We start from the raw sequence: 25,478 nt of genomic DNA, 5'->3' as shown, positions 1-25,478 counted from the left end.
CCATTTGCATTAATCTGAAATTAGATTTATACATCCAAAATGCTGCCTTTGAAGAACTGAAATTAAACTAGAATTTCCATATTCACATCCAGAACTGCATCTAGCTGTAAAACTATTTCTTTCTATGTGCATCTTTGGACAGGAGGTCCTCTGTGTGCCTGTGTCCCAGCCCCTGCTCCAGCAGCACCACCCAGAGCAGGGTGCCCAGGCCCACGGCCAGGCGGCTTCTGGAGAGCTCCAGGGAGGAGACCCCACAGCCTCTGGGCAGCCTGTGCCAGTGCTCCGGCACCTGCACAGCACAGCACTGCTCCTGGTGTTCAGAGGGAGATTCCTGAGATACAGTTTGCACCCTCTGCTTCATGTCCTGGCACTGGGCGCCACTGAGAAGAACCTGTCTCTGCCCTCTGTGCACTCTCCCTTCAGGTAATTATAGGCATTGATGAGTCGATCTCTGAGCCCCCTCTTCTCCTTGCATGAACAGTTCCAAATCTCTCAGCTTCTCCTCATAGCAGAGATGCTCCAGGTCCTCAGTCATCCCTGTTGCACTTTGCTGCACTGTCTCCAGAAGCTCCATGTCTCTCATACTGCTAAGCACAACACTGAATGCAGTACTCCAGGTGTGGCCTCATCAATAGCCTCAGTTGTTGATCTGCTGACAACACTCCTCATGCAGCTTAGAATACCACCAGCCTTCTTTGCTGCTGGGCACATTGCTGGTTCATGCTCAACTTGACGTCTGCCAGCAGTCCCTAGTTCTTTTCTGCAGAGGTGCTTTTCAGATTGGTAGTCCCCAGCTGTTATTTTCCTCCCCAGTTGCATAACTATGTATTATCCCTTTTGCATTTAATAAGATTTCTGTCAGCCCATTTCTCCAGGTCTCTTTGGATGGCAGCATGAGTCTCTGGCATATCAGACACTCCCTGAGTTTTGTGTCACCTGCAAACTTGCTAAGCATCCACTCTGCTCATCATTCAAATTGTTGCTGGCCTCCAACTAGGGTTTGTGCCCCTGATCACCACCCTCTGGGCTTAGCTGTTCGACAGCATTTCAATCCATCCTGCTGTCTGCCCAACCAGCCCATAATTTATTTGCTTCCTGTGAGGAACTTATTGGAGACAGCATCAAAATCTCAGCAAAGCACTTCTGAAGATCAGACAGAAATGGATGTGAGCTTGCGAACTGGAGATAATGGAACAACACTTGTGAAGCTGGGACTAAAAATGCTATTTCATTGATCCTCTGAATATTTACATTTATTTCTAAGTCTACTACCATCAGCACTTTACTATTGTAAAGAACAGAGCTTAGTATTTAATAGATCATCAACAATGTTAGATCACGTTCACTGAGCTTTCAGAATCTGGACAGTAATTGCTCAGTGAGTTTCTTCAGCACACTTTGTTTCCCCCATACAATTTTTCAATGGAAAAAAAAAACAAAACAACACCCTAAACATTTATTATTGGATTTCTCTGCTCACTTTCAAGTTTCTTACCTCTCTCTTGTCATCAACCATATTCCAAATAATTTGAAAATGCCTAAGATCATTATAACTTAAAAGTTGGTCTTCTTCAGTTGAGTAAAACAATGAGAAATTCTCCACAATGATAGCTAAAAAAAACGAAAAAGCAAAATACACCATAAATAAAGCCAATAGTAACATTCTAACTGATAAACTGAAAGCAGCAATGAATTTCAACAAAATGTGAATTGTTGTGCAAGCTTCTTGCCAATGAGCAGATGAGCATTTTCAATGTGCAATAAGTTATCATGGTACATACATACTCACTGTACTTACTTTTTTAAAAGCTGTGCTTAAATGCCTAATTGAAAATTTTATAAAATTGATTAGAAGAATTCATACAATACTGGAAAAGTGTAAAATGGAGGATAGAGAAGCTCAGAAAATAATACATGCATAATTATACTCAACAAATACAACATATCCCTTTGTTGAAAAAATTTGTGTGAAAAAATTTGTGGAAAAATCTTCTGAAGTTTTAACATACACCATGCCAGAGAATTATCACTAACATGCTATGAATATAACTACGTAGGTATAAGGTAACTTCATATCTGAACAGCACAACAGGCACAAGTCTAATATATTACATGTCAGACTGACACTTTTCGTTTCTATTGCATGCTTTCACTTACCAACAAGCAAATTCAGCATGATATACGCAATGATGACATAAAATGAACAGAAATACATAAGAGCACCAGCATAATTTCCACAGTCTGTTTTCCAGTAGGTGCTGTTATCTGGTGTACAAAATGGAGGCTGAACCTTGGAAACCGAAGAAGAAAAGTCAGTCAATAATACTAACACATACAAGGCACACTATGTGTTTGTACTGCTGAAAAGAAACAAATTGGTGCTCTGAAATACGGCTTTCAGAAAGCTTTTCTGTACATTAATTTTAAGAAGGAAGCGAATAATGTGATTTTCATTGCAATGGAACCCACAGGCAGATATTTACTTAAGCAGAGTAAAATGATTCAAGGACAAATTCTGAGGTCATTATGACCAGCATTTACCTTACAGTTTGTTTGAGCAGTCCTTTTGCCACAATCAAAGCAGAGATAACAGTGGAAAAGTGATTTACTGCACTTTAGATTCAGAAAGCATATTTTGATTTTAAAATCACATAACAGCCTACCCCCATGAAATTTTACACTGTGAGTCTGTGATTTGATCTGCAATTTTTGTGTCATGTGCTGAACTTAGTGAACATTGCATCTCTTGAAGAGATAAAGGCAGTCACTCTGCTCCTTGTACCCTCTAAGGTACTAGAAACACACTGTGATGCGGGGATGTTACCTATTCCTTGCCTAGTTTATCTCTGTCAGTATTGTATTTACCATGCAGTCATGCATAATTTTGTTCCAGTCTTCTCCGGTAACTATTCTGAAGAGTACAGTAATAGCCTTACCAGCTGATGAGAAATTTGCATGTCTGTTTTAAACAAAAAGAGAGAGAGATCATTTGATGTCCCAGGAGTAACGTATGGCAAGAAAAAAAAAGGCAAACCATTTTCATTTTCTACTGTTCTATTATTTGGAACTGAAAACAGTTACAGTACTATCTGAATGAGCTTGTTGAATTATTTATTCCATGACTTAAGACACAACTGAAATGTAGCTCAGGCACAGGTCTGAATATCTTGCCTTATTTTATTAAAGAGCAAAAGAAGACTCAAAGCCAGACCCTATTTCCTGTCCCTGTTCTCTCCTTGAAGTCTGATGACAGTACTGATTGGGAAATTCCCAGGAACAACTCCATGAGGTACTGTACCTATTAATGTTCTCTCCATATTTCACCGTACCAAATAAAACTACTCCAGCAAAAGCGTAACAAAGAAGCAGTAAGAACATTCCCACTATGATGAAGAAACTCTTGTACATGCTGACAACCACAGTCAGGAGCAGCATTTTTAGTGTAACCTGGAAGGACAGAGAAAAAGCAATTCACAGTGTCACTCAGGAAATCAGAGAGATGAGTGAAAAGTGAGTCATTGCAGTTGCCATTTTGACATATAAGCTAATGGAAGAACCCAGTGAAACAGTACATTATAAATCTGATTGAAAATCAACATTTTGTGTCCTCCTCTGAAATTCAGTGCCTTTCTACTTGTTGAAAATATCAGCCCATCCTCAAACAGTATCCGTAAATAACTCAGTATAGGATAAGATGACAAAAATACAGAATAAGCTTTACTATGGATTGGTGTTCACCCTAAGTATGAAAGTTAGCGTTGTATGAATGGTGCTGTAGTAAACTACTTAGAGCTTACTCAAAAAATTGTGCTGATGTACAGAGAGGGGGATTTTCTTAAGATCAGTATGATTGATTAAACAGATTGATTGAACTAGTTAATTTCTCATGCAAGTTGGCCAAAGAGCTTAAGAAGATAGTGTAATTCTGAAAATGACATAGACAATAGGTATATATTACTTTTCCATGCAGCCATATTGAACATTTTACTCTTTATAATGGTATCGCCTTAGATTGCCTTAAAATCCTTAAACACTTTGGATGCTACAGAAAATTCTCTTTAATGGAACTGAGGTATCAATTTTCTTTAGAATCATCCCAAACTGGTAACTCATGCTGACTTTCAAGCATTGCATCACACCAAATAAGTTGGTGAGACTGATGCAACTCCTTACATAAAAGCACAAATGGCTGGGTTAAAACCTTGAAAAAGCTTCAGAATCAATCAGGAAGCTTTGAAAGCAATCACTTGGTCTGTCTGCATTAGGAGAAGCAAGGATTTTTCATTTGATTTCCAAAGATCTACAGGCTCTGTGTAGTTTGATGGCAGAACTTTTTTTTATCTTTACTGATCAAGCCCTCTGTCTTGCTGTTCTTAAACCTGGCAATCCACTACAGTGATCTTTACTTTTCATCACATTTACCTTAATATGTCAGACTTCACAGAAAATGTTTTGATAATCCAAGTTCCACAGCTAGACAATGCAGAATGTCATCATTTGTTAAAAAAAATTTGCTTGTTTCCTGCCTGTTCTAATTCTGCTAGTCTACTCTCAACTACATCGCAGCAAATCCCAGCATGAAATAAATAAAAACTTTAGAAATGACTTGCTTTGTAGCCATCCTGGTGCTTCCAGAAGAATAACTCGGTCCAATATTTTTAAAATTGAATAGAAATCCTATACTGTTATAAAAGATACAGTGCTAAAGGCACAAGTCACAGACCTGCATTCTGGAAGACAAAACTTCTATTACACAGCACTATCATAACAAGGTGACTAGATCTTCCACCACTTCACTAGTTTTGCAGAGAAAATAAATATATAGCATGCACATCACAACACAATGAAATGGAAAAGAGTGAAAGTAGGACAATATATGCTCAGAGTTTTAGAGAACATTTTAAATAATTCTGTTCGGCAATGCAAAGGCACATTTATTTTACAAAAAGGGCAGCTTTTCCAGTAATTGCAATGTTTTGTTATTATATAATGTACATTAAAACCCTGACATTTTAAAGAAGCATGTAAAATTAGAGACTGCTGCTTGAAGTCTCTTTTTGGCATATAAGTTGGAGCCTTATAGAATGTGCACTAGAGGTGAATAGCAACTACTCTTTTAGTCTATATATGAACATTGCAATGGTTGTAGTTCTGAACTTATACTTACATGCTTTCCACAAATAGAGAAAAATCTGAAGACAATTACACATGCCCCCATCATGTATGTGTATGCATTCTGGAACAGAAACATGAATACATAACTATCCCATGCTGATCTCCTGGAAAATAAGGCAGTCACCATACACAAACTAGTAGCAACACTATTCAATAGGAACAGTGGGGCACTACGAAAGTAACTGAAGATGCTCTACCACTTCAAAAACACTGACCCACAGTCCACACGTCTAACTAAAAAGACATCCGGTCCTTCATTAGATTGGCTATAATTACACCCACTTGCACTGGTCTACTTGTCTAGGTAGCTGCTTGCCTAAAGAAACTCCTCAGGCCTTTGTAACTACACAGCAGCAGGGAGTAAAGTGAGGATGCCAGAACAAAAGGACTAGCCACACAGAACAGGCTTTCCACCAATGAAGCTTGGGGCAAGAGAGAAACCCCAGCCATTATAGGGAGGTGACTTCAGCAGTTGGAAATTAGTGACAAGTGTCAACAATCCCTTCTCCTCCCTTCATAAATAAGAGCCAACATTGCAGCAAACTTGAAAAAACAATTGGGGTAGGATGAAGAAAGGGTTGATTTCTTCCCCTTCTCCATGAAGCATTTCTTCTGTCTTCTTAATCAACATCAGACTAGAATCACTGCTGGGTTTGGGGCAGATAACACTTCTCAGTAGTTTTCACCCTATGCCTTCTTTCAGTCTTTTGCTCTTGTCTAGATTCTGTGCACTGTCTCCTACTTGCTCCTTATGAGATGCCTGCTGGCAAGAGCTCTTAGTCTTTTCAGGTTACTTCCTTTTCTCATTCACATTCCTTCTAAAGACTTCAATTTTCTACCATAGTTACAGACCCTAACTCATACCAGTCAGATGACTTTCTTACTTCAGTGTCCAAGAGAAGGATTTCTTATTCTTAGAAACAAGGTTCTTTTGTGTCATAGAATCACAGAATCACAGAACGGCCACAGAAGGGTTGGAAGGGACCTCAAGGATCATGAAGCTCCAATCCCCCTGCCACATGCAGGGACACCAACCTCCCCTTTTAATACTAGACCAGCCTGCCCAGGGCCCCATCCAACCTGGTCTTGAACACCTCCAGGGACGGGACATCCACAACTTCTCTGGGCAGCCTGTTCCAGCATCTCACCACTCTCTCTGTAAGCAACTTCCCCCTGACATCCACCTAGATCTTCCCTCCCTCAACTTAAAACCATTTCCCCTGGTCCTGCCATTATCTAGCCTTTCAAAGAGTTGATTCCCCTCCTGTTTATAGGCTCCCTTTAGGTATTGAAAAGCTGCAATGAGGTCACTCCACAACCTTTTCTCCAGGCTGAACAAGCCCAGCTCCCTCAGCCTGTCTTCATGGGGGAGGTTCTCCAGTCCCCTGATCATCCTTGTGGCTCTCCTCTGGACCCTCTCCAACAGCTCTCTGTCTTTCTTGTACTGGGGGGCTTCAGACCTGGACACAATACTCCAGATGGGGCCTCACAAGAGCACAGTACAGGGGGACAATCACCTCCCTGTCCCTGCTGGCCAGTCCTCTTCTGATGGACCCCAAGATACCATTTGCTTTCCGAGCTGCAAGAGCAGCATACAGTTCCATTTGTATTTCAGCCTTACACCTATTAAACAAGCAAGAGTTTATCTGCATGTAGTGCAGTAGTGATCCTACTGCTGGTGCTTAACAGATGAAATTAAGTTTACGCACTAAAACTTCATTTTTCAAATCTCACCAGCAAGGCAAAGTGAAGTATCACCCATATAACTCCAAGAGATGTCACTAAGAGATCATATCGATTTCTTCTGCTTTGCCAGAAGCCAGAAGGTGACATGGCAATAATCTTCATTGTGACCTACAGATTAAAAACAAATTTTCTGTTTCAGAATTATTATTTCTTACTATAGGGACCTCTTCCATCCTCTGAAATATCTGATGGAGTACCAAAAGAGTAAAGCTGAACATCCCAGACAGAATGTTCAATGTATAAATTGCTGAGGTGAAAGTGAGTTTAAGACTTCTTGTAGTTAAGCATTATGAAGTTAAAAATGATTACACTGGTAATCATGTAAAAAAATGTAGCTAAAGGAGGCAGTAGTATGCTATATAGCTGTCCATAAAAGCTGCTAAATTCACAAAAGCATATGTGAACACAAGAGTATAGTTGTGTTCTGCAACTCCTATATATCAAATTAATTAAAAAGCATTCCCATATTGCAAATATTCATTTCTTTAAGGAATGATCTGTACCCAGCACCATCTGTACTCAGAAGTGTATAGAAAAGAAAACTAAGAACAGTAAAGGCAGTACATTTCACAATGTTCCCGGTAAAAACCGCAGCAAAAAGTAAAGGCAGTACATTTCACAATGTTCCCAGTAAAAACTGCAGCAAAAGTGCTTGACATTTCCAAAATAGGTAACAGAAGTGCAGGCATGAAGCTTAAGAATAGATACTGATAGGAAAGTCAGAAGTAACAGACACTGAGGTGGGGTGAGGCAGGCAGAGGGGATGCCAGAGTGTTTCTTGTACTCAATTCACATCAAACATCAAAGCAATTGAAGTGTTGCTATATAAAGGGAAAAACTGTCAGGCATTCATTACATGATCTTTTTTTTCCCACCCCAGCTTGCAATGCTGCCACTTTGCAGTATTCTTTAAACTTCTGCAAAATAAACTCTATATAAAAGGACAGTAGGTTATGGCAAAAAATCTGATTTTCCATTAGTTTTCTTCAGTAGAATATTTTCTGAAGCCTGATTACAGAATAAACCTCTAACTAGCATTTGAAGTAGTACCTAAGGGTGTCTTGCCTCACCTCTCTCCAGTTAGCTGAGGTGCCCTGGCATATCAGAGATAGCTGCATGGGGCTGGTAGAGATAACACATCACCTCCAAACATTCCTTACTCTGCTGTAGCAACTCAGGGAGGTAAGAGGAGGTCAGCTAACATACAGAACATCTCTTGTTGATGCCTGTCACTCTACATCTCACCTGATTAGAGTCAAAGACAGAATACCCACCTTATCTACATTCAGGTGTTTATAATCTTGACCTGAATACCACTGCATGCAAATAAAAAATCACATATCACTTTACTCTGTGATCATCAGTTCTGCAGCAAAAGCGAGATCTCTTAAGTTCTTCCTATTCTTCTATACTACATACACAAAGGTTTAGGTCAGAATCAGGACTCCTTAAACTGGACATGGGGCCATTAAGAAGGCAGAAAGGCTTGGTCTTCCTCAAGTATTAAGTCCATAGTGGTAACGGACAATACAGTGTGCACAGCAGACCCCATAACATCACTTTGCTGCATTAGGGATGATTCGGGGCACAAAGCTGCTTTCTAACTCCATGAACTGAGTGCACTCACAATGTGATAGCTTGCCTGTTGAGACAGTCCTGGCTCTGACAAAGTCCCTTTTAAAATCTAGAAATGTATTTGTTTCCCTTGGTAGTTCAAAAGAAAAAGTATTTCTGAAGACATAGTCACTGGGTAAATTAAAATCAGTGTGTGCATGATACAAATCAAACTTTTCCATGTTTGCTGAATCTCTCAAGAGACAATGATTTCTCCTGGGTAGAGGAAAAAGAAGCAACAACATGGGCATATTCTATCTACAGCTGCTACAATGTATTCGCTTCATTGCCTATTCATCACTGCTGGCAAAACCTATCACTGGAACATAGGAACTGTCATATTGGATTAGAGTGGTGGGAAATCTAGTTCACTATCCTGTCTATGATAGTGGTCAGTATCAGCTATTCAGCAGTGACTGAAAAGAAAAAATACTCAACAACAAACTTAGAATTCTGTACTAACCTACCCACAGAGGAAGAATCTTGTTTAATGTGCTTTGCTACACTATGGATATCGTTATACAGAGAAAAAAATAAATAAATAAAAAGAATTACAGAATTTAAAACGTGTTTAAGTCCTTAGATTCCAGTCTTATAAAAACAGGTTATTTACAGTTGCAGAGTTGATTGTGATGACACATTTTTCACTTACCACACAGGATTCAAATCTATTCAACAGAAGACAGACAATGCTGATATTTGACAATGAAATCATACCAACAACTGTGAGTGGTATGATGATGTCACAGCTACAGAATAGTGAGGGTTAACAATGCCCCATCCCAAAGGTCTGGGCAAGATAAAATCAAACAAGAACTCTGTCAGATAGGTATTGTGTTGTACAGAATGAATTTGAGATGTTCTAAAACCAATAAAAATAAAAGCTTTCACTGGGTTCACCAAAAATACAAGTTGAAGTGATCAGAGTTGAGTGTGTATATAGAAAAGGCTTCAGGCTCAAGATAGCAGAGCTGTATGACTATAATAAATGAAAAGTTTACTTCTACAATATGTATTTCAAGTCAAGCAACACGAAGAATCCCAAGCGTGCATGTATTGAAATAAAAACCAGTGAAGAAAAAGACAGCATTCCTAAAGTCAAAATAGAATATATACATACTGTTCTTAATCTCAAGAAGTTATAAAACATATTACTTTACCTCAAGGACAAAAATGAAGGTGAAAACAACAGACATTGTTGCTAAAGGAACAGTCACTGGATCTGCAGCATCCCACTGAAATGCAAACAAAATCTGCTCATAGAAGAGTAGATGTTAAGCAGAAATAAATGCCTATTCAGTGCTTACTTTTATTAAAATATTTATTAATGAATAGATTTCACGTTAATATATATTCAGATAGGAATAGCGTTGTAATGTATTCTCCTCTCATGGATTTACAGCTTAACTGGAAATTAAAATTAATAGACCAGACCACAAAAAGGCAGAAATTGACTCAGCTCCACAAATTACAATTAATCTACTGTGACCTATGCCAACTGTACCTAGCAATCATGCTTCACTATATTCATCACAGTAATGGCTCAATTGATCGTTAATTGGTGTTGGGAAATGTGCAACACATGCTGTAAGAATATAATAAAATGTTTAAAGAAACACAATTACCTTAACTGATAACAACACAGACTGGGCCAGAACAAGTACAGCGATAGTTCTCTTAAAAAATGGATGTTGAGTTATATCATACATCTTAGCTCTAAAGCCATCATTATCTGAAAAAGTACAAGGTAGAGGAAGAGAGTTAAAATTCACAGCAGTATTTTTCTCTATTTCTTGACTTATTTTCCATGTTCATTAGTGGCAACATAATCCTTGACCAGTCTTGAAATACATTTCTAATTTTCTGCTACAATTTCCCATATCAAATAGGGCTTCTGAAAATATAATTTCAAATACCCAACACCAGTGTTGCATGAAGGCTTTGGTACTTGTAGGGCTAGTGCACCATTCAGCTGCTGTCAGGTTAATACATTCCATTCATATCATTAAAAGCCAACTGCAAATATATTTCATTTAAGAATTCATTTTTTCATTAAGGCTTATCCTAAAACCATCGAAGTGCAACCTTTTTTGGGTTGATTTTAAAAGCCTTATGCAGAGATATGTAGTTGGAGCCTGTTTCCACATTAACTTATGCGCAACCTCCTAGTGGCCTCACGATTACAATTTTAATTTGAATCTCAGACTCCTGGGGAATTACGAACACTGGGGTTCAACATGAATGAAATCAAAATATCTTTGATACCTGGACGAGGTGGGAGATGAAGAGGTTGTGCTATCTTCAGTCTGCTTTTCAGATCTTCCCATCGTCTCTGATCTACAGTCAGTAAAGCAGTCCCCTTAACAAGCAAAGAGAAGTGTATAAATCTTTTGTCACATAAAAGCGAGAGCGTTTAATGCTGTAAACATGAAAACAACATTCTCTTTGGTGTCTGAAATGAAGTTACATATTCAGCCCTCCTTAAAATACACGCTGCTTGGAGAAAGGAGTCAAAGTATCTACCTGCACTCAAGAGGATTTCTGGATGCATTAGCTGCCAGTGTCTGGGACTCAACCCAGCAGGCACAGTTGTTGCTCTTTGTAGCAGCAACCCAGTGCAGGCAGCGAGGCACTGCAGGAGGCCTTCCATTTGACTGAACATCATATGCTAGGAAGCACTGTTTTAAAGAGTGGTCGATTTTGTCTGGACTTTGCTGCAGAAAATCCTGTGGCTCATCAGTGCTGCTGGAGTTTCTATGGGAGCAAGCTCTCTAGGAGCCTGCTGCAGCTCTCCACAGCTCTTCTGTTTGGAGTGTAATTGAAATAAAATAACAGTATGCTGTGAATCTACAAGAGTTCTCCACATAAGAAGAACTAGAAGAGGTGGAGACACACCTTCAAGGTGGTGATGTTAGATGGTAATGATATGAAAAAAAGAAAAAAGCAAAGCCCAAAGCAGAATTTAACATCATTCAGAATGACCCTTGAAACAAAATTGGACTCTCATCACTTCAGAGGACTGTAAAATTTCACAAAAATAGTATGGAACTGCAGGCACAAGAGAGATCTTCTCAGATTGACTGCTACAACTCTTTTGCCTGGACACATGGTTGTCCTGTGTTGGTGGTGGACCTGAAGCTGGCTGCGCTGCTAATAAGGCTCCCTCTGAGGTGGATATAATCTTTTTATGGAGCTGCATCCCCAGATATCACCTTAGGAGCAGATACTTTGAAACATGACACAGACAAAGCAGCAGATACTGGGATGCCTGTTAGTCGTGTCTAAAACCATATCATTTAGAAAAGCTTAAATTAAAAAGGCAACTCATTTATCCACATGAGTGAGTCTGTTTTATGTTTTTGGAGAGTTTTCATTACGAAGAAGAAAAAAGGTAATTAAAAAAAAAAAAAGTGGAACTGTGTAAATTGTGATGCCAAGGTGATCTGTTTATCAGAAACTACCAGTCCAACAGTTGAATTATTACTAAGGGTAATAAAGTACAGCTGGGTCTGTGAGTGGGGCTCCAGCAGTGGGGCTACTGCTGGAGCAGTTGTACTTGCATTTTGACTTCAGTTCAAAATGATCAGAAATTTGAGTTAATCACATCTGAACACATGATGCTCGGGAGCTGCAGCAAGGGACTATGGAGTGTACTGGGCCATGATGATGGGATTGCTGGACCCAGACCAGAGTCCCTTGTAGTTCTCCCAGTCCACCACCTCTAGGGCTGAGGCTCCTACAGTTCACATAGAGTCACAGAATCACCAAGGTTGGAAAAGACCTCCAAGATCATCCAGTCCAACTGTCCACCTACCACCAATATTTTCCACACTAAACCATATCCCTTAGTACCACATCTAAACGTTTCTTGAACACCTCCATGGACAGTGACTCAACACCCTTCCTGAGCAACCCATTCCAGCACCTGACCACCCTTTCAGAGAAGAAATTTTTCCTAACCAGAACCACCTCCTGCACAACTTGAGGCCATTCCCTCTCATCCTATCCCTAGCTACATGGGAGAAGAGGCTGATCCTCACCTTGCCACAGCATCCTTTCAGGTCATTGTAGAGAGTGATAAGATCTCTCCTGAGCCTCCTCTTTTTCAGACTAAGCAATCCCAGTTCCCTCAGCCTAGTTGTAACACATACAAGCATTGCATGCCTTTTTACCAGCCACTGCTGTTTACCTACACCAAATTGAAACAACAGACTCTGGAACATCTGTAAATACTGTATACTTTAGGTTCAGTTTCCAAATGTCAACATGGCCACACTAGAGAGTTTTGAATGAGTGTGTAAGAGACTGCTATCATCTCAGGCACAAGTTTTGCAGCAAGTATGGATCAGGTATGTCTGAGGAAATACTTGCAGGATTGCAGAAAGTAAGTCTGCTAAGTTTGTTGTAAAGGCAGTCTTACAAGAGCAGATGTAATAACAGTGTAATAACACATTTGGTATGTATTACAGAGCCAGTTCCATATGTGATAAACCGCCTCACTCAGTACCTTATTTTCATTGAAATTAGCAATGACAACTCCAACGAAAAGAGTCAGTCCAATCATGCAGCCAAGGAATACAAACACATGAATATAGATTCCATGGATCTGCACAGAAAGAAAACATGATTAATTGTTAAAACAAATCAAAGTACGCGTTGCAAAATTCAAAGTCTCTGCTGTGTTTCCTTACCGGCCCAACACGATGAATAATAACATCTCTGACTTCCACCCATCCTTTTAATGAAAGAACTTCAAATAGTGCCAGCATTGCATTTCCCACATTATCAAAATTAAAATTCCGAGGATTTGCCCTGAAATGAAAATACAAATAGGTGTAAACTCCAGTAATGGGGCCGTTCTATTTGCTATCCTTATTTAACATTTAAATATCTTGCAAAGTTGGTGTAAAAGACAGTCTCTGAAATATATAAAAGTTGTCTCGAGAAATAAGAGAACAAGAGCTACAGCAATAAATATGGATAACTTTATTTTTCTTGATACCTATATATGTTTCATTTCTGTATTCATAACCTGATTCACAGTAATTAAAATAATTAATCTATAACATGTTGCTGTGTCTTTTTGTTATTGAACCAAAATACAAGAGTCATGAAAAAAAGTATCTGATGTCATTGGTCACATTCTCATAAACTTACCCGGAGAAGATCAAGCTCAAAGCCATATAAATGACTCAGACTTCTAAATCAGTGAGATCACTTAGCAAATATTATTCATTATTTCATTATCACCATGGCGTAAAGCAAAACTTAATGAGAGAAAATCACATTTTGGCTTTCCCATACCATATGCTCTGATTTCTTCTAGCCAGCTGAATGTTAAAAGTACATTCTTTGAGCTAGGTCTCCGCAGTTTGAGACCTAACTAATTTTCAACAACTTATACAGGGAAATAGTTGGACTCCAGAAGAACTGATGAGTGGTGAGTCATTCTGAAAATCTGAACAGTCAGTGAAAAATAGTGCTCTCAGATGCTGCTTCATACTTGTTTTTGTGTATCTTATTTTCATTTATTGTGGCCCTTATGTGTTGTTAATCTCATGAAAATTTGGCCAGACACAGCCAACAGGTGGCACAAATGTCCTTGAGGTAAAATATTTTTCTACAATAACAAAACATTCCCCAAAGCTTACAGTTATGCTGATGAAGACAATTTTTGCTTATTTCTGGATCAAGCTAAAGTGGAATGAATTTGCTTACTTGAGAAAGAATTTGTCTGAAGCATACAGAATCAGACTTCTGCAGATGTCAGAGTTTCACTGCCTGAATCACAGCATATTATTTCGTTAGTAGGATGTCTCTGAATCTGTCACTGCTGTTATTTTCTTTGCCCACACATACAGTCAATTAAAATAATTGATGCTGTTTAGCTGAGTTTGCAAAATGTCAACCAACTTAAAATATAAACAATTAAAGAGGTTTTTTTTGCCTATTCAGGTGTTACAAATTATTAAAATACTTTATCAGAATATTAACCATAAATACATTATTAGCTCTTAAATAATTATTACTGCACTACTCTGCCAGATAGACCACAAGCATTTCCTACAAGGGACAGAGGAGGTAGTTGGTAGATGGTGTAGCTGAGGGCCATAGAAGAGGTTTTAGAAATGATGTGTTCACTAGTTTTAGTGACTATCTATAGGCATGTTGATTTCTACTTATTTTTCTTCACAGATTTTCCTATTAATTCATAGGTTCTGTTATTAAGAAATAGCTTCCAGTATGTCTTAATAGCTTCACCAACTACACTGAAGTTACAATCTTGCTTCAAGCCAGTAATCGTATGTCTAAATCCTGGATTCACTAACCATTTTTTTTAATTTCTGTTTTATGAATAGAACTTCAGGCTACCACTGGTGAAATTTCATATGCCTGACTTATTACTAAATATACAAGAATTCTTACCTGCACTTAGTATTACTTACATATACTAAGACCCCTCCACCAGCAGTATAATGTCATGAGACTGGAGACATATTCCACATCAACAACTGAGTGTTTTAAGAAAAACAAGTCAAAGTGTAGCAACTCACCAGACTCGTGGCACCCAAAATCCAGGCTTTTTCTCTCCGGGTCTTAGCTTTAAATTGAGATTTTTGGAAACACTAACATTTATTCTGAAGATGCCATGACAATCTTCCTATAGTAAAACAAACCACAGCTTGAGGTTAAATAATGGTCTGTGCAAGAGGTTAGAATGCCAGTATAAAGAGTGCACTTGCCATAACAGGAAATGATGAGTTGTTTACAGGTCTAGAGTTAATAGTCATGGTCCTTTACCAAAGTAAAATGCAGGTTAGGAATAATTAAAAAAAACCAACACCTTCCTTCTCCCAGGATTGAGAGGGTTTATCATGTCACAAAACTATCTAGCCTTTCACCTCTTTCCTGACGGCCACTGAATTCTTTAAGTGATGATGATATTTCACCTTAGGAATGCAAAGGCGTCATGGTTAATTCCATGAGATGTAGGGTATTTGAATGAATTTCAGAGATTTTTCAGACATCTCCTAAATCTGGTATTGCTTTCCTTTTTGAAGCGAAAACCCAGTCTTACCCTCATCCACTCATTCCTTTAATACCTTTCCCAGTCTTATCCTGCATCTGAAAATGAAAGTGCCTGAGATCTCCATCACTCATATAAAAGTTCTGATTGCCCCACTTGCTTTCCCTAGCAGGCTGAAATGGCACAGCATACTGTTATTTTGAAGCAGGAATGCAGTTCTTACCCTAGAGATGATGTGAGGATCGTTGCATTTAGCCAGTTTTCCAGCAAATAGCTGCACTCCAAAGCTTGCAAAAACAAGCATTAATGTCAGCAAAAGAATAGAAACCTGTGAAGATGAAATTAGACTTGAGAAAGGGGGTCAGATCCTTCTGTGCAATGCAGAGAGGACCATTTCATTGCACAAGCCTTCAGATAAGGCTTTCATAATGTTACTTTAAGTTCTTATCCAGTAACCAGGTGTTGTGTGATTAACATTATTAATATAACATCTAAGAATTGTAGATAAAGATCAAAGCTTTCTTGCGCTGAGTACGATCTAGCTAAATTCTGCACACAGAAGAATTTCCATTTGCTTTATAGAGAAATCTTCAAGTACTTAAAATATGTGCATCTCTTGCTTTGCTGAATCAGGCTTTACTAATTAATCTGAGTAAGTCATTGTTAGATAGTTAGTTCCAGGATAGTTATAATAAAGTCATGCATGAGCAAATAATGATGCAAATGTTTTTAAGAGGATACATCACCTGTGAAATGCTAACTAGCTTTAAACTTTTTGTCCTTGCTCTACTACTAATTGATTGCAAATATCTGGGAGCTTATCTTCTTATAACAACCTGTTCTAACACAGCACTCTGTTCTGGAATAAAGTGCCTGCTTTTCAGACTGACACATATCAGTTAGGGAAAGTTGGGTCCCAAGACAATGGATTTTATTCTGAGCAGGCAATCACAGACTGTTATTATTATTACTATTACTATAAATGCATATTTATTGTTATTTGGATTATTATAAAAACAGCAATGAGATAGTCTTGAGATCCAGTAGTTGTATTGTTTTTGCTTGCCTTTCAAAAAATTTGGAGACAGAGACTTTCAGTTCAGAAATTAGTTTGACTTCTTTTCTTGAAGAGCTGCCATATTCTAATTTCACCTTCTTTCTTCAATCAGAACAGTGAATAAAGGGCAGATTTTCATTCAGTAATCTTTTTTTTTATGTAATTGTGGCCAAATATAGACTGAAAAAAGTAATATTGCTGAAAAAAAACCAGTAGCATTGAAAAAGAATGATTACAGCAGTGTTATTTAGTATAAATGTAAATGAGTTAGTTATATTCTTGATTTTTGAACTGCTCTGTGGTCATCTGCAGCTACTGTGAGAAGTAAACATACAGCAGTGGAGAAAATTACCATAAACAATATAGAAAAATGGTATCTTCTTAACTCCTACATTTGATTTTTAACAAGAAAAATAACCCTTACATACCAAAAAGATTTCCTTAAAGCCACTAAACAGCTCTCGTACAACTTTCCTCATCTGAGGAACCAATTTGAATATTCGAAGAGGTCGGAGGCAGCGAAGCACCATTAAGAGCTGAGCTCCAGATTTGGCAGGGACATTCTGAGGCATCCAGCACAGGAATATCAAACTTACCTTGAAGAGATAGAGTAGAAAAGACAAAGAAGAATTATGGCTATAGAGTTTTATCTGACATAAAAAGATCACAGGAGATCAATAATGCTTCTCTTCCTTAAAATTAAAGAGAAGATTAAGAAAGAAATTACTAATTTAGAAAGAGGACTTGGATCTCTTATACCTTGTCTGATTGTCTAACTAATGGGCATCAGCTTCAGCCCATCTTCCCCTTTGACTCAAAATCTATTTTATTCTATTTGGTAGATGGAATAGTTCCCAATGAGGAAATCAAATTGACTGATTCAGAGTAGGGACATGAACTTTTTTCTTGAACCAGGCAGTATAATCTCTTTCTCTTCTCCTCATTTCAGAGACTCTCCTGAAACCAAGACACTCTCATCCAGAACAGATATTAACAGTATCCTCACCAGTTCTTCCCACTACTTTATTACAAGTATAGATAGCACTGTCACTATGCTGTTTTACCACACAAATACGACGCATTTCAAAGTGTTTTCTGTTAGTGCACCTACATCTTGTAACCTGAACAATCTTTGACAGATAGCAATTGATTAGAAAGTCTGTTAATTATTTCTGATTTTTGAGAAATATAAGGCCAGTGTTATTTACACAGGGATAGAGACGAGAGTGCTATAAAGAATAAGTAAGTGTCTAAAAAATGGAGAATCTGCCTGATATCACAAATATGATTTAATATGTAGTTTGATTTGTTAAAAAAAACAGCGGTTGTTTTACAAGACAACCATCTTAACAAGATTTGCCAGTGCTTCTGACTTTTTTTTATACTGCTTTAAGATCACAAGCATGTTTAGAATAACCAAGGTGAACCACCTAAATTTTCCTTAGACAAGCAGAAGATGCAGAGGGATTTCAGAAGACTAGTGCACTCACTGATCATGCATACTGCAGTGCTTTGCAGAAGCATGCACATTTGTATTTATGGTAACAATGGAGTCTTCAATACAAATTGATCGTGACAAACTTTATGCAGCACATCTGTCTGGTGGATTAATCTCTGAAAGATTTAATCTAAACCCATCAGAGCAATTTTACTTAGTAATTTCTTCAGTTATAAAATATTTCATACTGTATTATGCCACACAATGGTTTTGACACATTTGCTGGTATTTATTGTCATAAGTGAAGAGGAAATGGAATCCCTTCTCTTACAATGAGAGGAATGCAAGAAATTTCCAGGGAAAAATGAAAACAGTAGAAATATTTTTTCTTTAGGACCATTTCTGATGCAAATTCAACACAGAAAAACATTGCTTTGCTTGCCTTCTGCTACAGTAAAACCAGCAACCAAGATGTGTCCTTTTGTCAAATGGCAGAGACTTTTAAACATTTTTCATAAAGCAGAAGAACTGTCAAGAGGAATGGAAGCAATGAATGACAAACAGACAAAACAATGTTTCTCTGCATAAAAATGCTAAAGCGAGATCAGACATTCTGGGGTCACTTTAGTATGAAAATAAGATCTGATCAACAAACACTTAGAAGGAATCATATAATCTAAAACCTACATTAAGTTATCAGGCTCTTATCACATCTGTTGTATTTTTAGATGTCTGAACACATAACTGACAGTACTGCATGTGGATAAAGTTGTGTTTGTACAGAAAGTATACTAGTGCACTTGCATCAGATTGCTGATCCGAACTTATTAGCTTCCCAAACATTTATCTATCCAAAGATACCAAAGTTAAGAATGCTACAGAAAACTCCCATAAATATAAAAACTTACAAGATATATAAATATGTCCATAACTCCTCCAAAATCTCTAATGACAGCTGTTGGTGTAAAAAACAGGCCATCTGCCATAATCTTCAGATTAAGCTCAATGCTCATGAATATTACAAAAACGTATTCAGCAATCTGAAAATCAAAGCAGAGAACATTTAGCAACAGGGAGTGGAGAATCATAGGGTGGCTGTGCTTCATTAAAGGCAACGAGATTCAATATCAGTACCTGGAGTGTTGGAGCATGCATAACTCTTCTAAAAGGGGATTCAAACATCATGGAAATGCAGGAGCATATAGTAACAATGATCATGACCCAGTCCAGGTAGGTAACCAAACCCAGTAGGTCACTGTGAAGAACACATAAGGATAACTATTACAGAAAGATTGAGCACTATGCCATTTGTATTGTGGCTACATCACAGTTAAGCACTTATTAATGAAAAAATAAATTGAACTGAGAAATGTCAAAGACTTAATTGTTACAGAAATATATAGTAGAACTAGTGAAATTACAAGCAAGTAAAGAAGAAGAAAAGCCTGACTTGAAAACAAAATCCTCTTTCTATTCATTCTCCCATAAAAATCCCTGGAAAGAAAATCTGTTTCTGGAAAAAAAAAAATAATGCAAGTGCATGCACACATACGCATGTGCTCACACACTTATACTGCAGGCTTATGCGACCGAGCAAAGTTACTTTTGTTGTGCTTACTAAAGCTGATGGTATTTGGTATTTTTCACAGCTCCAGTAACAGGATCTGTTTTAGAACTATAAAAACAAAAAACAAACAAACAAACAAAACAAAACAAAAAAAAAGAAGAAGAAGAAGAAAAGACATAGTCATTTACATCGTATTTTTGTCACCATTATGATTATACCATACATCTATCACCTCAATGTAATTCATGACTGAAGTCAACTATATATATGTTATTTTGGTTTAATTTCAGATGTCTGTGTTATAACATCAATACAGCTGTATCACTTCATGGCCTATCTACAATTTCCCTAACGATTCCTTGAATGGTTAGTTTTTTGAGTCTTGCTTTTGTAAAAGACTTAATTTTATGTCTTGGTTGTGGGTGACTTGCTACTGAATTTCATATTGCAAAAAGCTTTCTCAAGAGTTTTTTCTTTTACCTCAGAAACTGGATCATTATCTTCAACCAACATAAAGTTCCTTTCACAAGCCTTATTTCTTTCTTTACTTGTTCAATCATTTTCTGATGAATATTTTGTACTACCCACATCTGATTTTTCCTGTGAAATTGTCTTTCATTCTCTACAATATCCAAACAGCAGCAATGAGACAGGCTTACATACTCTGGATGCAATGAGCATGTGTCCAGGTGATGCAGTGTAAGATCCTGCTCCAGCAATTATTAAGGTTTTTTATATAAAGCAGAATGGCTTCGGCAGGAGAATCCTACCCAAGAATCCTATCCACTCTGTCCCAGTGGTTAAGGGCACTTTTTACATATCTTTCAAATCCTTGTAGCAAATCATGCAGAGAAAGGATCTGCACTGAGGAATCCTATATCCCAAGTGAGAGCTCTAGTCATTGGGATGTGAAATTGCCATCACTTCCTCACTGAGTTTAAAGTGAAAAAAGGACTGACCTGACTTGAGGCATTACTGCAAGAGGAGATTTCATGGTTATGAACTGCAAGAAAGCAAGATGCATACAAGGAGAACAAGTTGCATACTCCACAGTCCAGAATGAGCCACTTATACACTTCAGTATTCAGAATACACCTGTTTTGGTGTTTTTTTCAGTGGACCTGCTGATTTTTATGCCTTCTTAAGCTCATACCTTGTTCCCATATTGCAGACAGCAGCATTCCTCAGCCTTTTTAATAAAAAAAATGCTGTATCCTATCTATTTTAAAAGATCTCTACGAATATCCTGCTTGGCAAGCTGGCTGAGAATAAATACAAAGTAGGCACATTTTAAATGAATGAAAAATGACTGTTTAACAAATCCAGTTTTATTCTTGTAATGACAAACACGTAAGTTAAACTGCTATTGACATAAATATCTTGTTACCCTTGTGTAGTCACAATGCTAGACAGCACTGACAGACGTTTCAGAATTGGATGGGAATATATGTTTATGTGTTTTATTTTGCTTCTGTAATTTGAAACTGCTTCATGAGCCAGTGGACCACAATCAAGTTAGCAATTGCAGAGTAAAGCTAGGCACCTAACTCAAGGATATGTTTTTATGTAAGTGGCAGAACACTTTAAAAAGAGTGTTGTAAAACTGATTATCTAACCTTCCTTTTCTCCCTAAAAGTAATTTGTTGAAGCATACAGAGAGAAATCTATAGCCAAACATGCACTGAAAAACAGGCCTTCCATAGCTTCCAAGCTTGCGAGTCATCCTCTGTCTGAGACTGCTGGCTGGAAAGATGACATGTATTGAACCCCAGAATAAGGGTGCCAGCCATGGACAGAAGTATAAAAGAAGGTGGTTTTATACCATGCTATCTCTTTGGAGAACATGAAAACAAACACCTGTCTGAATCAACAGCTGATACAAAATAAACTTACGCATTAAAGCGAGCTCTTACAACCACTCTGCAGAAATTCCTGAACCTGTGCTCACGACCAACTATGAAAAGTGGTTTGTCAAAATATGGGTGATTCTCTCTCAGCTCCTCCTCTTGGACTTTCCTTTTAAAAGATAGAAGGTAAATTATTAAATGATATGCATTATACCTGCCAAAAATATCTCACATTCTTTTTCTTCATACTTTTCCCTTCATATAGAGCATATTTAATATAGAAAAGTAATACTTTTCATTTTTAAATACCTTTTCATTTCAGCTTGTTCTTTTTTTTCTTGGATCATTTTTATCTCACTGTCTTCTCTCTGTGCATTTCTGTATCTCACGGTGTTGGAGTGCTAGAAGAAAAACAGTCTCTTTTGAATGAGGTCCGTAGGTCATTTTTTAATGTTTCAGATGAAAGCAAGATAAGGTATTTTACATGGAAATATTCAAATGAAAAACCTTTCTTTCCAAATGCACTGCATGTTAACTTGGTCAAGCATATTTGTACAGTATTTTCTATCTACAGTAAGGTTGGTTTTACGTTCAGCAAGGTTAATTTCAGTTTTAATGTCATGTGTGAAGTACTATTCAGTGCAACTGTTAATATTAAAAGCAAAGGTCCCATAAGCTCAGTTGTTATATCCAAACGCCATTGAATGCACGCCACTGAAGGAGTAGGAGTCAGAAAAAAAGGCTTTAGGCCTACCTACAGTTTCTAAAATTTACTGTATGTACTGCTTGGCAAAACAGAGGAAGACAGTCAGTTGTGCACAGCATACAGGTAGTGACTGCACAGACATATGAAGAGGGGAGGCTGAGTGAAGAAAAATGTCTGAACTCATCCAGTGGAGATTACAATACATATTGCTGTTCAGAGTTCAGTGAGACTTTGGAGCACTTCTGAAGGGGTAATGTCAGGTGTTACCCTTACTATTAGACATAGTCTACTTGAAGATATATGTTACCCACAGCTTCTTTCTATCATCATGCAAAGTAGTTCAGTAATTACTTCTTAAGCAATGTTTTCAAATATGAAGTGCATTGAGAAAATGGCTACCACAGTTGGAAATGGAGGGACTAAAATCTCCCCTTGACATAATATTACAAATTTGCAGAAATGAAGATGCGCTTGACTGCATGAAACTATATCACAGCAAAATCTGTGAGCAAAATATGTGACTACCATTCTCCTTTTAGTTTTTGTCCTTTTGTCTGGCAGTTTTCATGCTTGAAAAATACTGTTAAACTTCCACTGGAATTTGGAAGTGCTGTTTCACCAGCTGGAGTTATTTTTGTAATTCTAGAGTAAGGTCTTTTGAAGTGTCCTGTGTAGCAATTTTTGTTTTCCTAATGGAGTGTCTACAGCTTCAGGATATTGATCTCAGAAAGTGCTTCAAAACCAGTAAGTTTACCAGTGATAAAGCCATGCTAATGAATTGTTTTGAGAAATAATTATAATGGAATTATAATATTTGTTTTACCAGTCCAAGATTTCAAAAGACAAATTGTAATCAAGACCATAGACAGACATTAGCTTTACACAAGCATTCATTATTTAAAACATATTCTGATTTCTTATACTCCCAAACTGAAACCATCTTTTCTGTGAGGACTTACATCTTGAGTCAAGGTTTCAAGAGATTTTCCTCTACTGATTCGCTGGCTGTTGGAACCATGTCTTAGCGATCTGAAATAATCATAATCAATTTAAAAATACATCTCAAGATGAAATTTTGACCTTTACAGAGTGGCCATTATAAAGCACTGTTTTCCAGCCATACATTATCTCAAATTCATATCATTTTTTTCTCACTTACATCAGAAGCTTATATGTTCTTCAATTGTTTTCAATCCGGTCCAACATAAGTCAATTTCTTTCCTTCTGATCTTTAAATTGATAGCTTTGTAGTCAGCAAAGGAAATGGCATTTGAAATAAAAAGGCTCTTTTTCCATTTATACACTACAATGAATTTCATTATGGTTATGTGAAGAATGAAGAACTCAACTCTTTGCAGAAGTAAGTAATTTCAGTTTTACACATACCTGGTATTGCTCAAATTTAACTCTGTACATTGCCTTCATTTTAAGACCATTTTTAAACCATCCTTTCTGTCCATTTACCTGCGTTCTTGTCGTATGTGATGCTGGACACTAAGTATTGACCTTTCCTTTGCAGGCTGCCCCTCAAAGGACCCACTCAGCATGCGTTGTCTAGTGCAGGCCCTACAAAGAAATATGTTAATAAAGGCGTATCACTTTCAGTATAAACAATAAATTCTGAGGTAGTGCATTCAGACAAGTCAGCTTGGTTACCTGGTTGCTAAGTGAAGGATTTGAAAGACAATAACAATAAGGCAGCAAAATACTTTCCATAAAAAAATGTTATTTCCAAAATAACTGTTCCCACTCTGCAACATATCCAGTCATTTGATAAACCTTCTTCACATCCTGTCATCTTTGAGAGTCTTTTCAGTTTGCCATAGAATTTATGTCCTCTACAGTCTTCATTCATTGAGTGTGAAAAGAGTCATCAGTAACATCAGTTCTTCAGCAGTAGGGAGGGGAAAGTACAAGTGCAGCTGTCGTTTTGGAGTATCTCCCTTTCAGGCGTCTACTTGGCACACTTTTACATGCTCAAGACTTACAGCGTATCTTTGAGTGCGACCAAATATTCACTGAAATGAAATGCTATGCATTGCTGATAGCCTGTAATATGAAAAACCAGATTTTCAGGAAGGCATTTCAGCATTTTGTTATGTGCCTTGTTTTTTTTTTGTTGTTGTTTTGTTTTGTTTGTTTGTTTGTTTGTTTGCTTGCTTGCTTGCTTTTTCCCCACCATTCATTTGCTGAATTTTCATTTGCTTTTACTGAATTTTGGCTGACACATAACGTACACTACTTTGTCAGAAATCAGCTTCATTCAGAGACCTGGTCAGTAAACATGCTACAGCTAAACGACATATATTTCTTTTGTTGGCTACAAGATTTGCATAAGGAAAAGAAAGATTTTCATTAAAAGGCAGCAGAAAGAACTCTGATGATTGGGAAATAAAATTTCATCCTTGGAAAAATATTTTCACTTTACAGGGGCACTGTGATTTTACATTAACATTACTTAGAGCTCATTTTGTGCTATGCAAATGAATTAGAGAAACTCACACAAGACACAGCTGGTGATATTTCAGACTTTTTAATGAACTGAATCTCCTTTTTTTTTTTTTGAAAACAAACAAAAAAACCTACATGATATTAGAGTGACCATTCTGTTCACTAGTCTAAGACTGGATAAATGCTCTTCTTGACAGCATAGCACGATCATGCTTGATGGCAAAAGGCTTCTTGTATTATTTTTATACTATGACTTTCTCTTTTTTTCTCCTGTTTTTACTTCTTTTGAGTTAAAATGCATAAATGAGAAGTGATTCCTGTGATTTCTGTGATTCCTGTATGGATACAAAGTGAGATCTGGAACAAAAATGAGAAGCTTACAGTGTCTATCAATGTCATCAAGTGCAATCGTACTATCACACTATAAAAATACATTGTGCTACACTCATTACAGAGGCTTGTATTCTCACTGTCATTTGTGCCTTGCTGTTACAGCATTCCGTCTAACCAGTTATTTCCTTTGATTACAGAAGACTTGATAGAATCAGCAGAGAAGAAGGAATGTCATGGAGTCAACATTCATTATCACCTCTCCCAAAGTAGGATCTATTGTGTCTATACTGTGATAAGTAGATGTTTGACTAACTTGCTTTTCAGTATCTACAATGTAAAAGCCTTCATAGATCCCTAACTATATCAAAGTGATTTATAACACAGTGGATCTACCACTTGGCACAAAACCATAAATCAGAGTACCTTCTCACCGATGGATACCTGTCAGTATTTCTTTTTGTTTGTGTTTACAGAAGGCAGGTGAAATCCTGCGATGTTCTGTGCTTGTGGAAATTTC

The 25,478-nt window shown here is 37.5% G+C and overlaps 1 protein-coding gene across 1 annotated transcript in view; it reads right to left on the bottom strand.

Annotated features, from left to right (window-relative positions):
- Nucleotides 1–23,767, bottom strand: part of NALCN (sodium leak channel, non-selective) — a 31,252-nt gene extending 7,485 nt beyond the window's left edge. Inside the window, exons 1-21 of the mRNA XM_019612036.2 lie at nt 23,642–23,767; nt 23,137–23,206; nt 21,781–21,872; nt 21,518–21,640; nt 19,676–19,732; nt 19,192–19,312; nt 18,966–19,097; nt 17,048–17,215; nt 15,786–15,890; nt 15,090–15,196; nt 13,227–13,347; nt 13,043–13,141; nt 10,801–10,894; nt 10,161–10,267; nt 9,696–9,770; nt 6,910–7,029; nt 5,168–5,236; nt 3,299–3,447; nt 2,866–2,959; nt 2,158–2,290; nt 1,496–1,611 (exon numbers count right to left, since the gene is read on the bottom strand). Of these exons, the coding sequence (XP_019467581.2) occupies nt 1,496–1,611; nt 2,158–2,290; nt 2,866–2,959; nt 3,299–3,447; nt 5,168–5,236; nt 6,910–7,029; nt 9,696–9,770; nt 10,161–10,267; nt 10,801–10,894; nt 13,043–13,141; nt 13,227–13,347; nt 15,090–15,196; nt 15,786–15,890; nt 17,048–17,215; nt 18,966–19,097; nt 19,192–19,312; nt 19,676–19,732; nt 21,518–21,640; nt 21,781–21,872; nt 23,137–23,206; nt 23,642–23,724 (2,235 nt within the window). The 5' untranslated portion in view covers nt 23,725–23,767. The remainder of the gene's footprint in view (nt 1–1,495; nt 1,612–2,157; nt 2,291–2,865; nt 2,960–3,298; nt 3,448–5,167; nt 5,237–6,909; nt 7,030–9,695; nt 9,771–10,160; nt 10,268–10,800; nt 10,895–13,042; nt 13,142–13,226; nt 13,348–15,089; nt 15,197–15,785; nt 15,891–17,047; nt 17,216–18,965; nt 19,098–19,191; nt 19,313–19,675; nt 19,733–21,517; nt 21,641–21,780; nt 21,873–23,136; nt 23,207–23,641) is intronic.
- Nucleotides 23,768–25,478: the final 1,711 nt, after the last annotated feature.

This window comes from Meleagris gallopavo, chromosome 1 (assembly GCF_000146605.3).
Source record: "Meleagris gallopavo isolate NT-WF06-2002-E0010 breed Aviagen turkey brand Nicholas breeding stock chromosome 1, Turkey_5.1, whole genome shotgun sequence".
Lineage (NCBI taxonomy): Eukaryota > Metazoa > Chordata > Aves > Galliformes > Phasianidae > Meleagris > Meleagris gallopavo.
The sequence above is the reverse complement of the archived record's forward strand: the minus strand, read 5'-3'. Positions and strand labels throughout refer to the sequence as shown.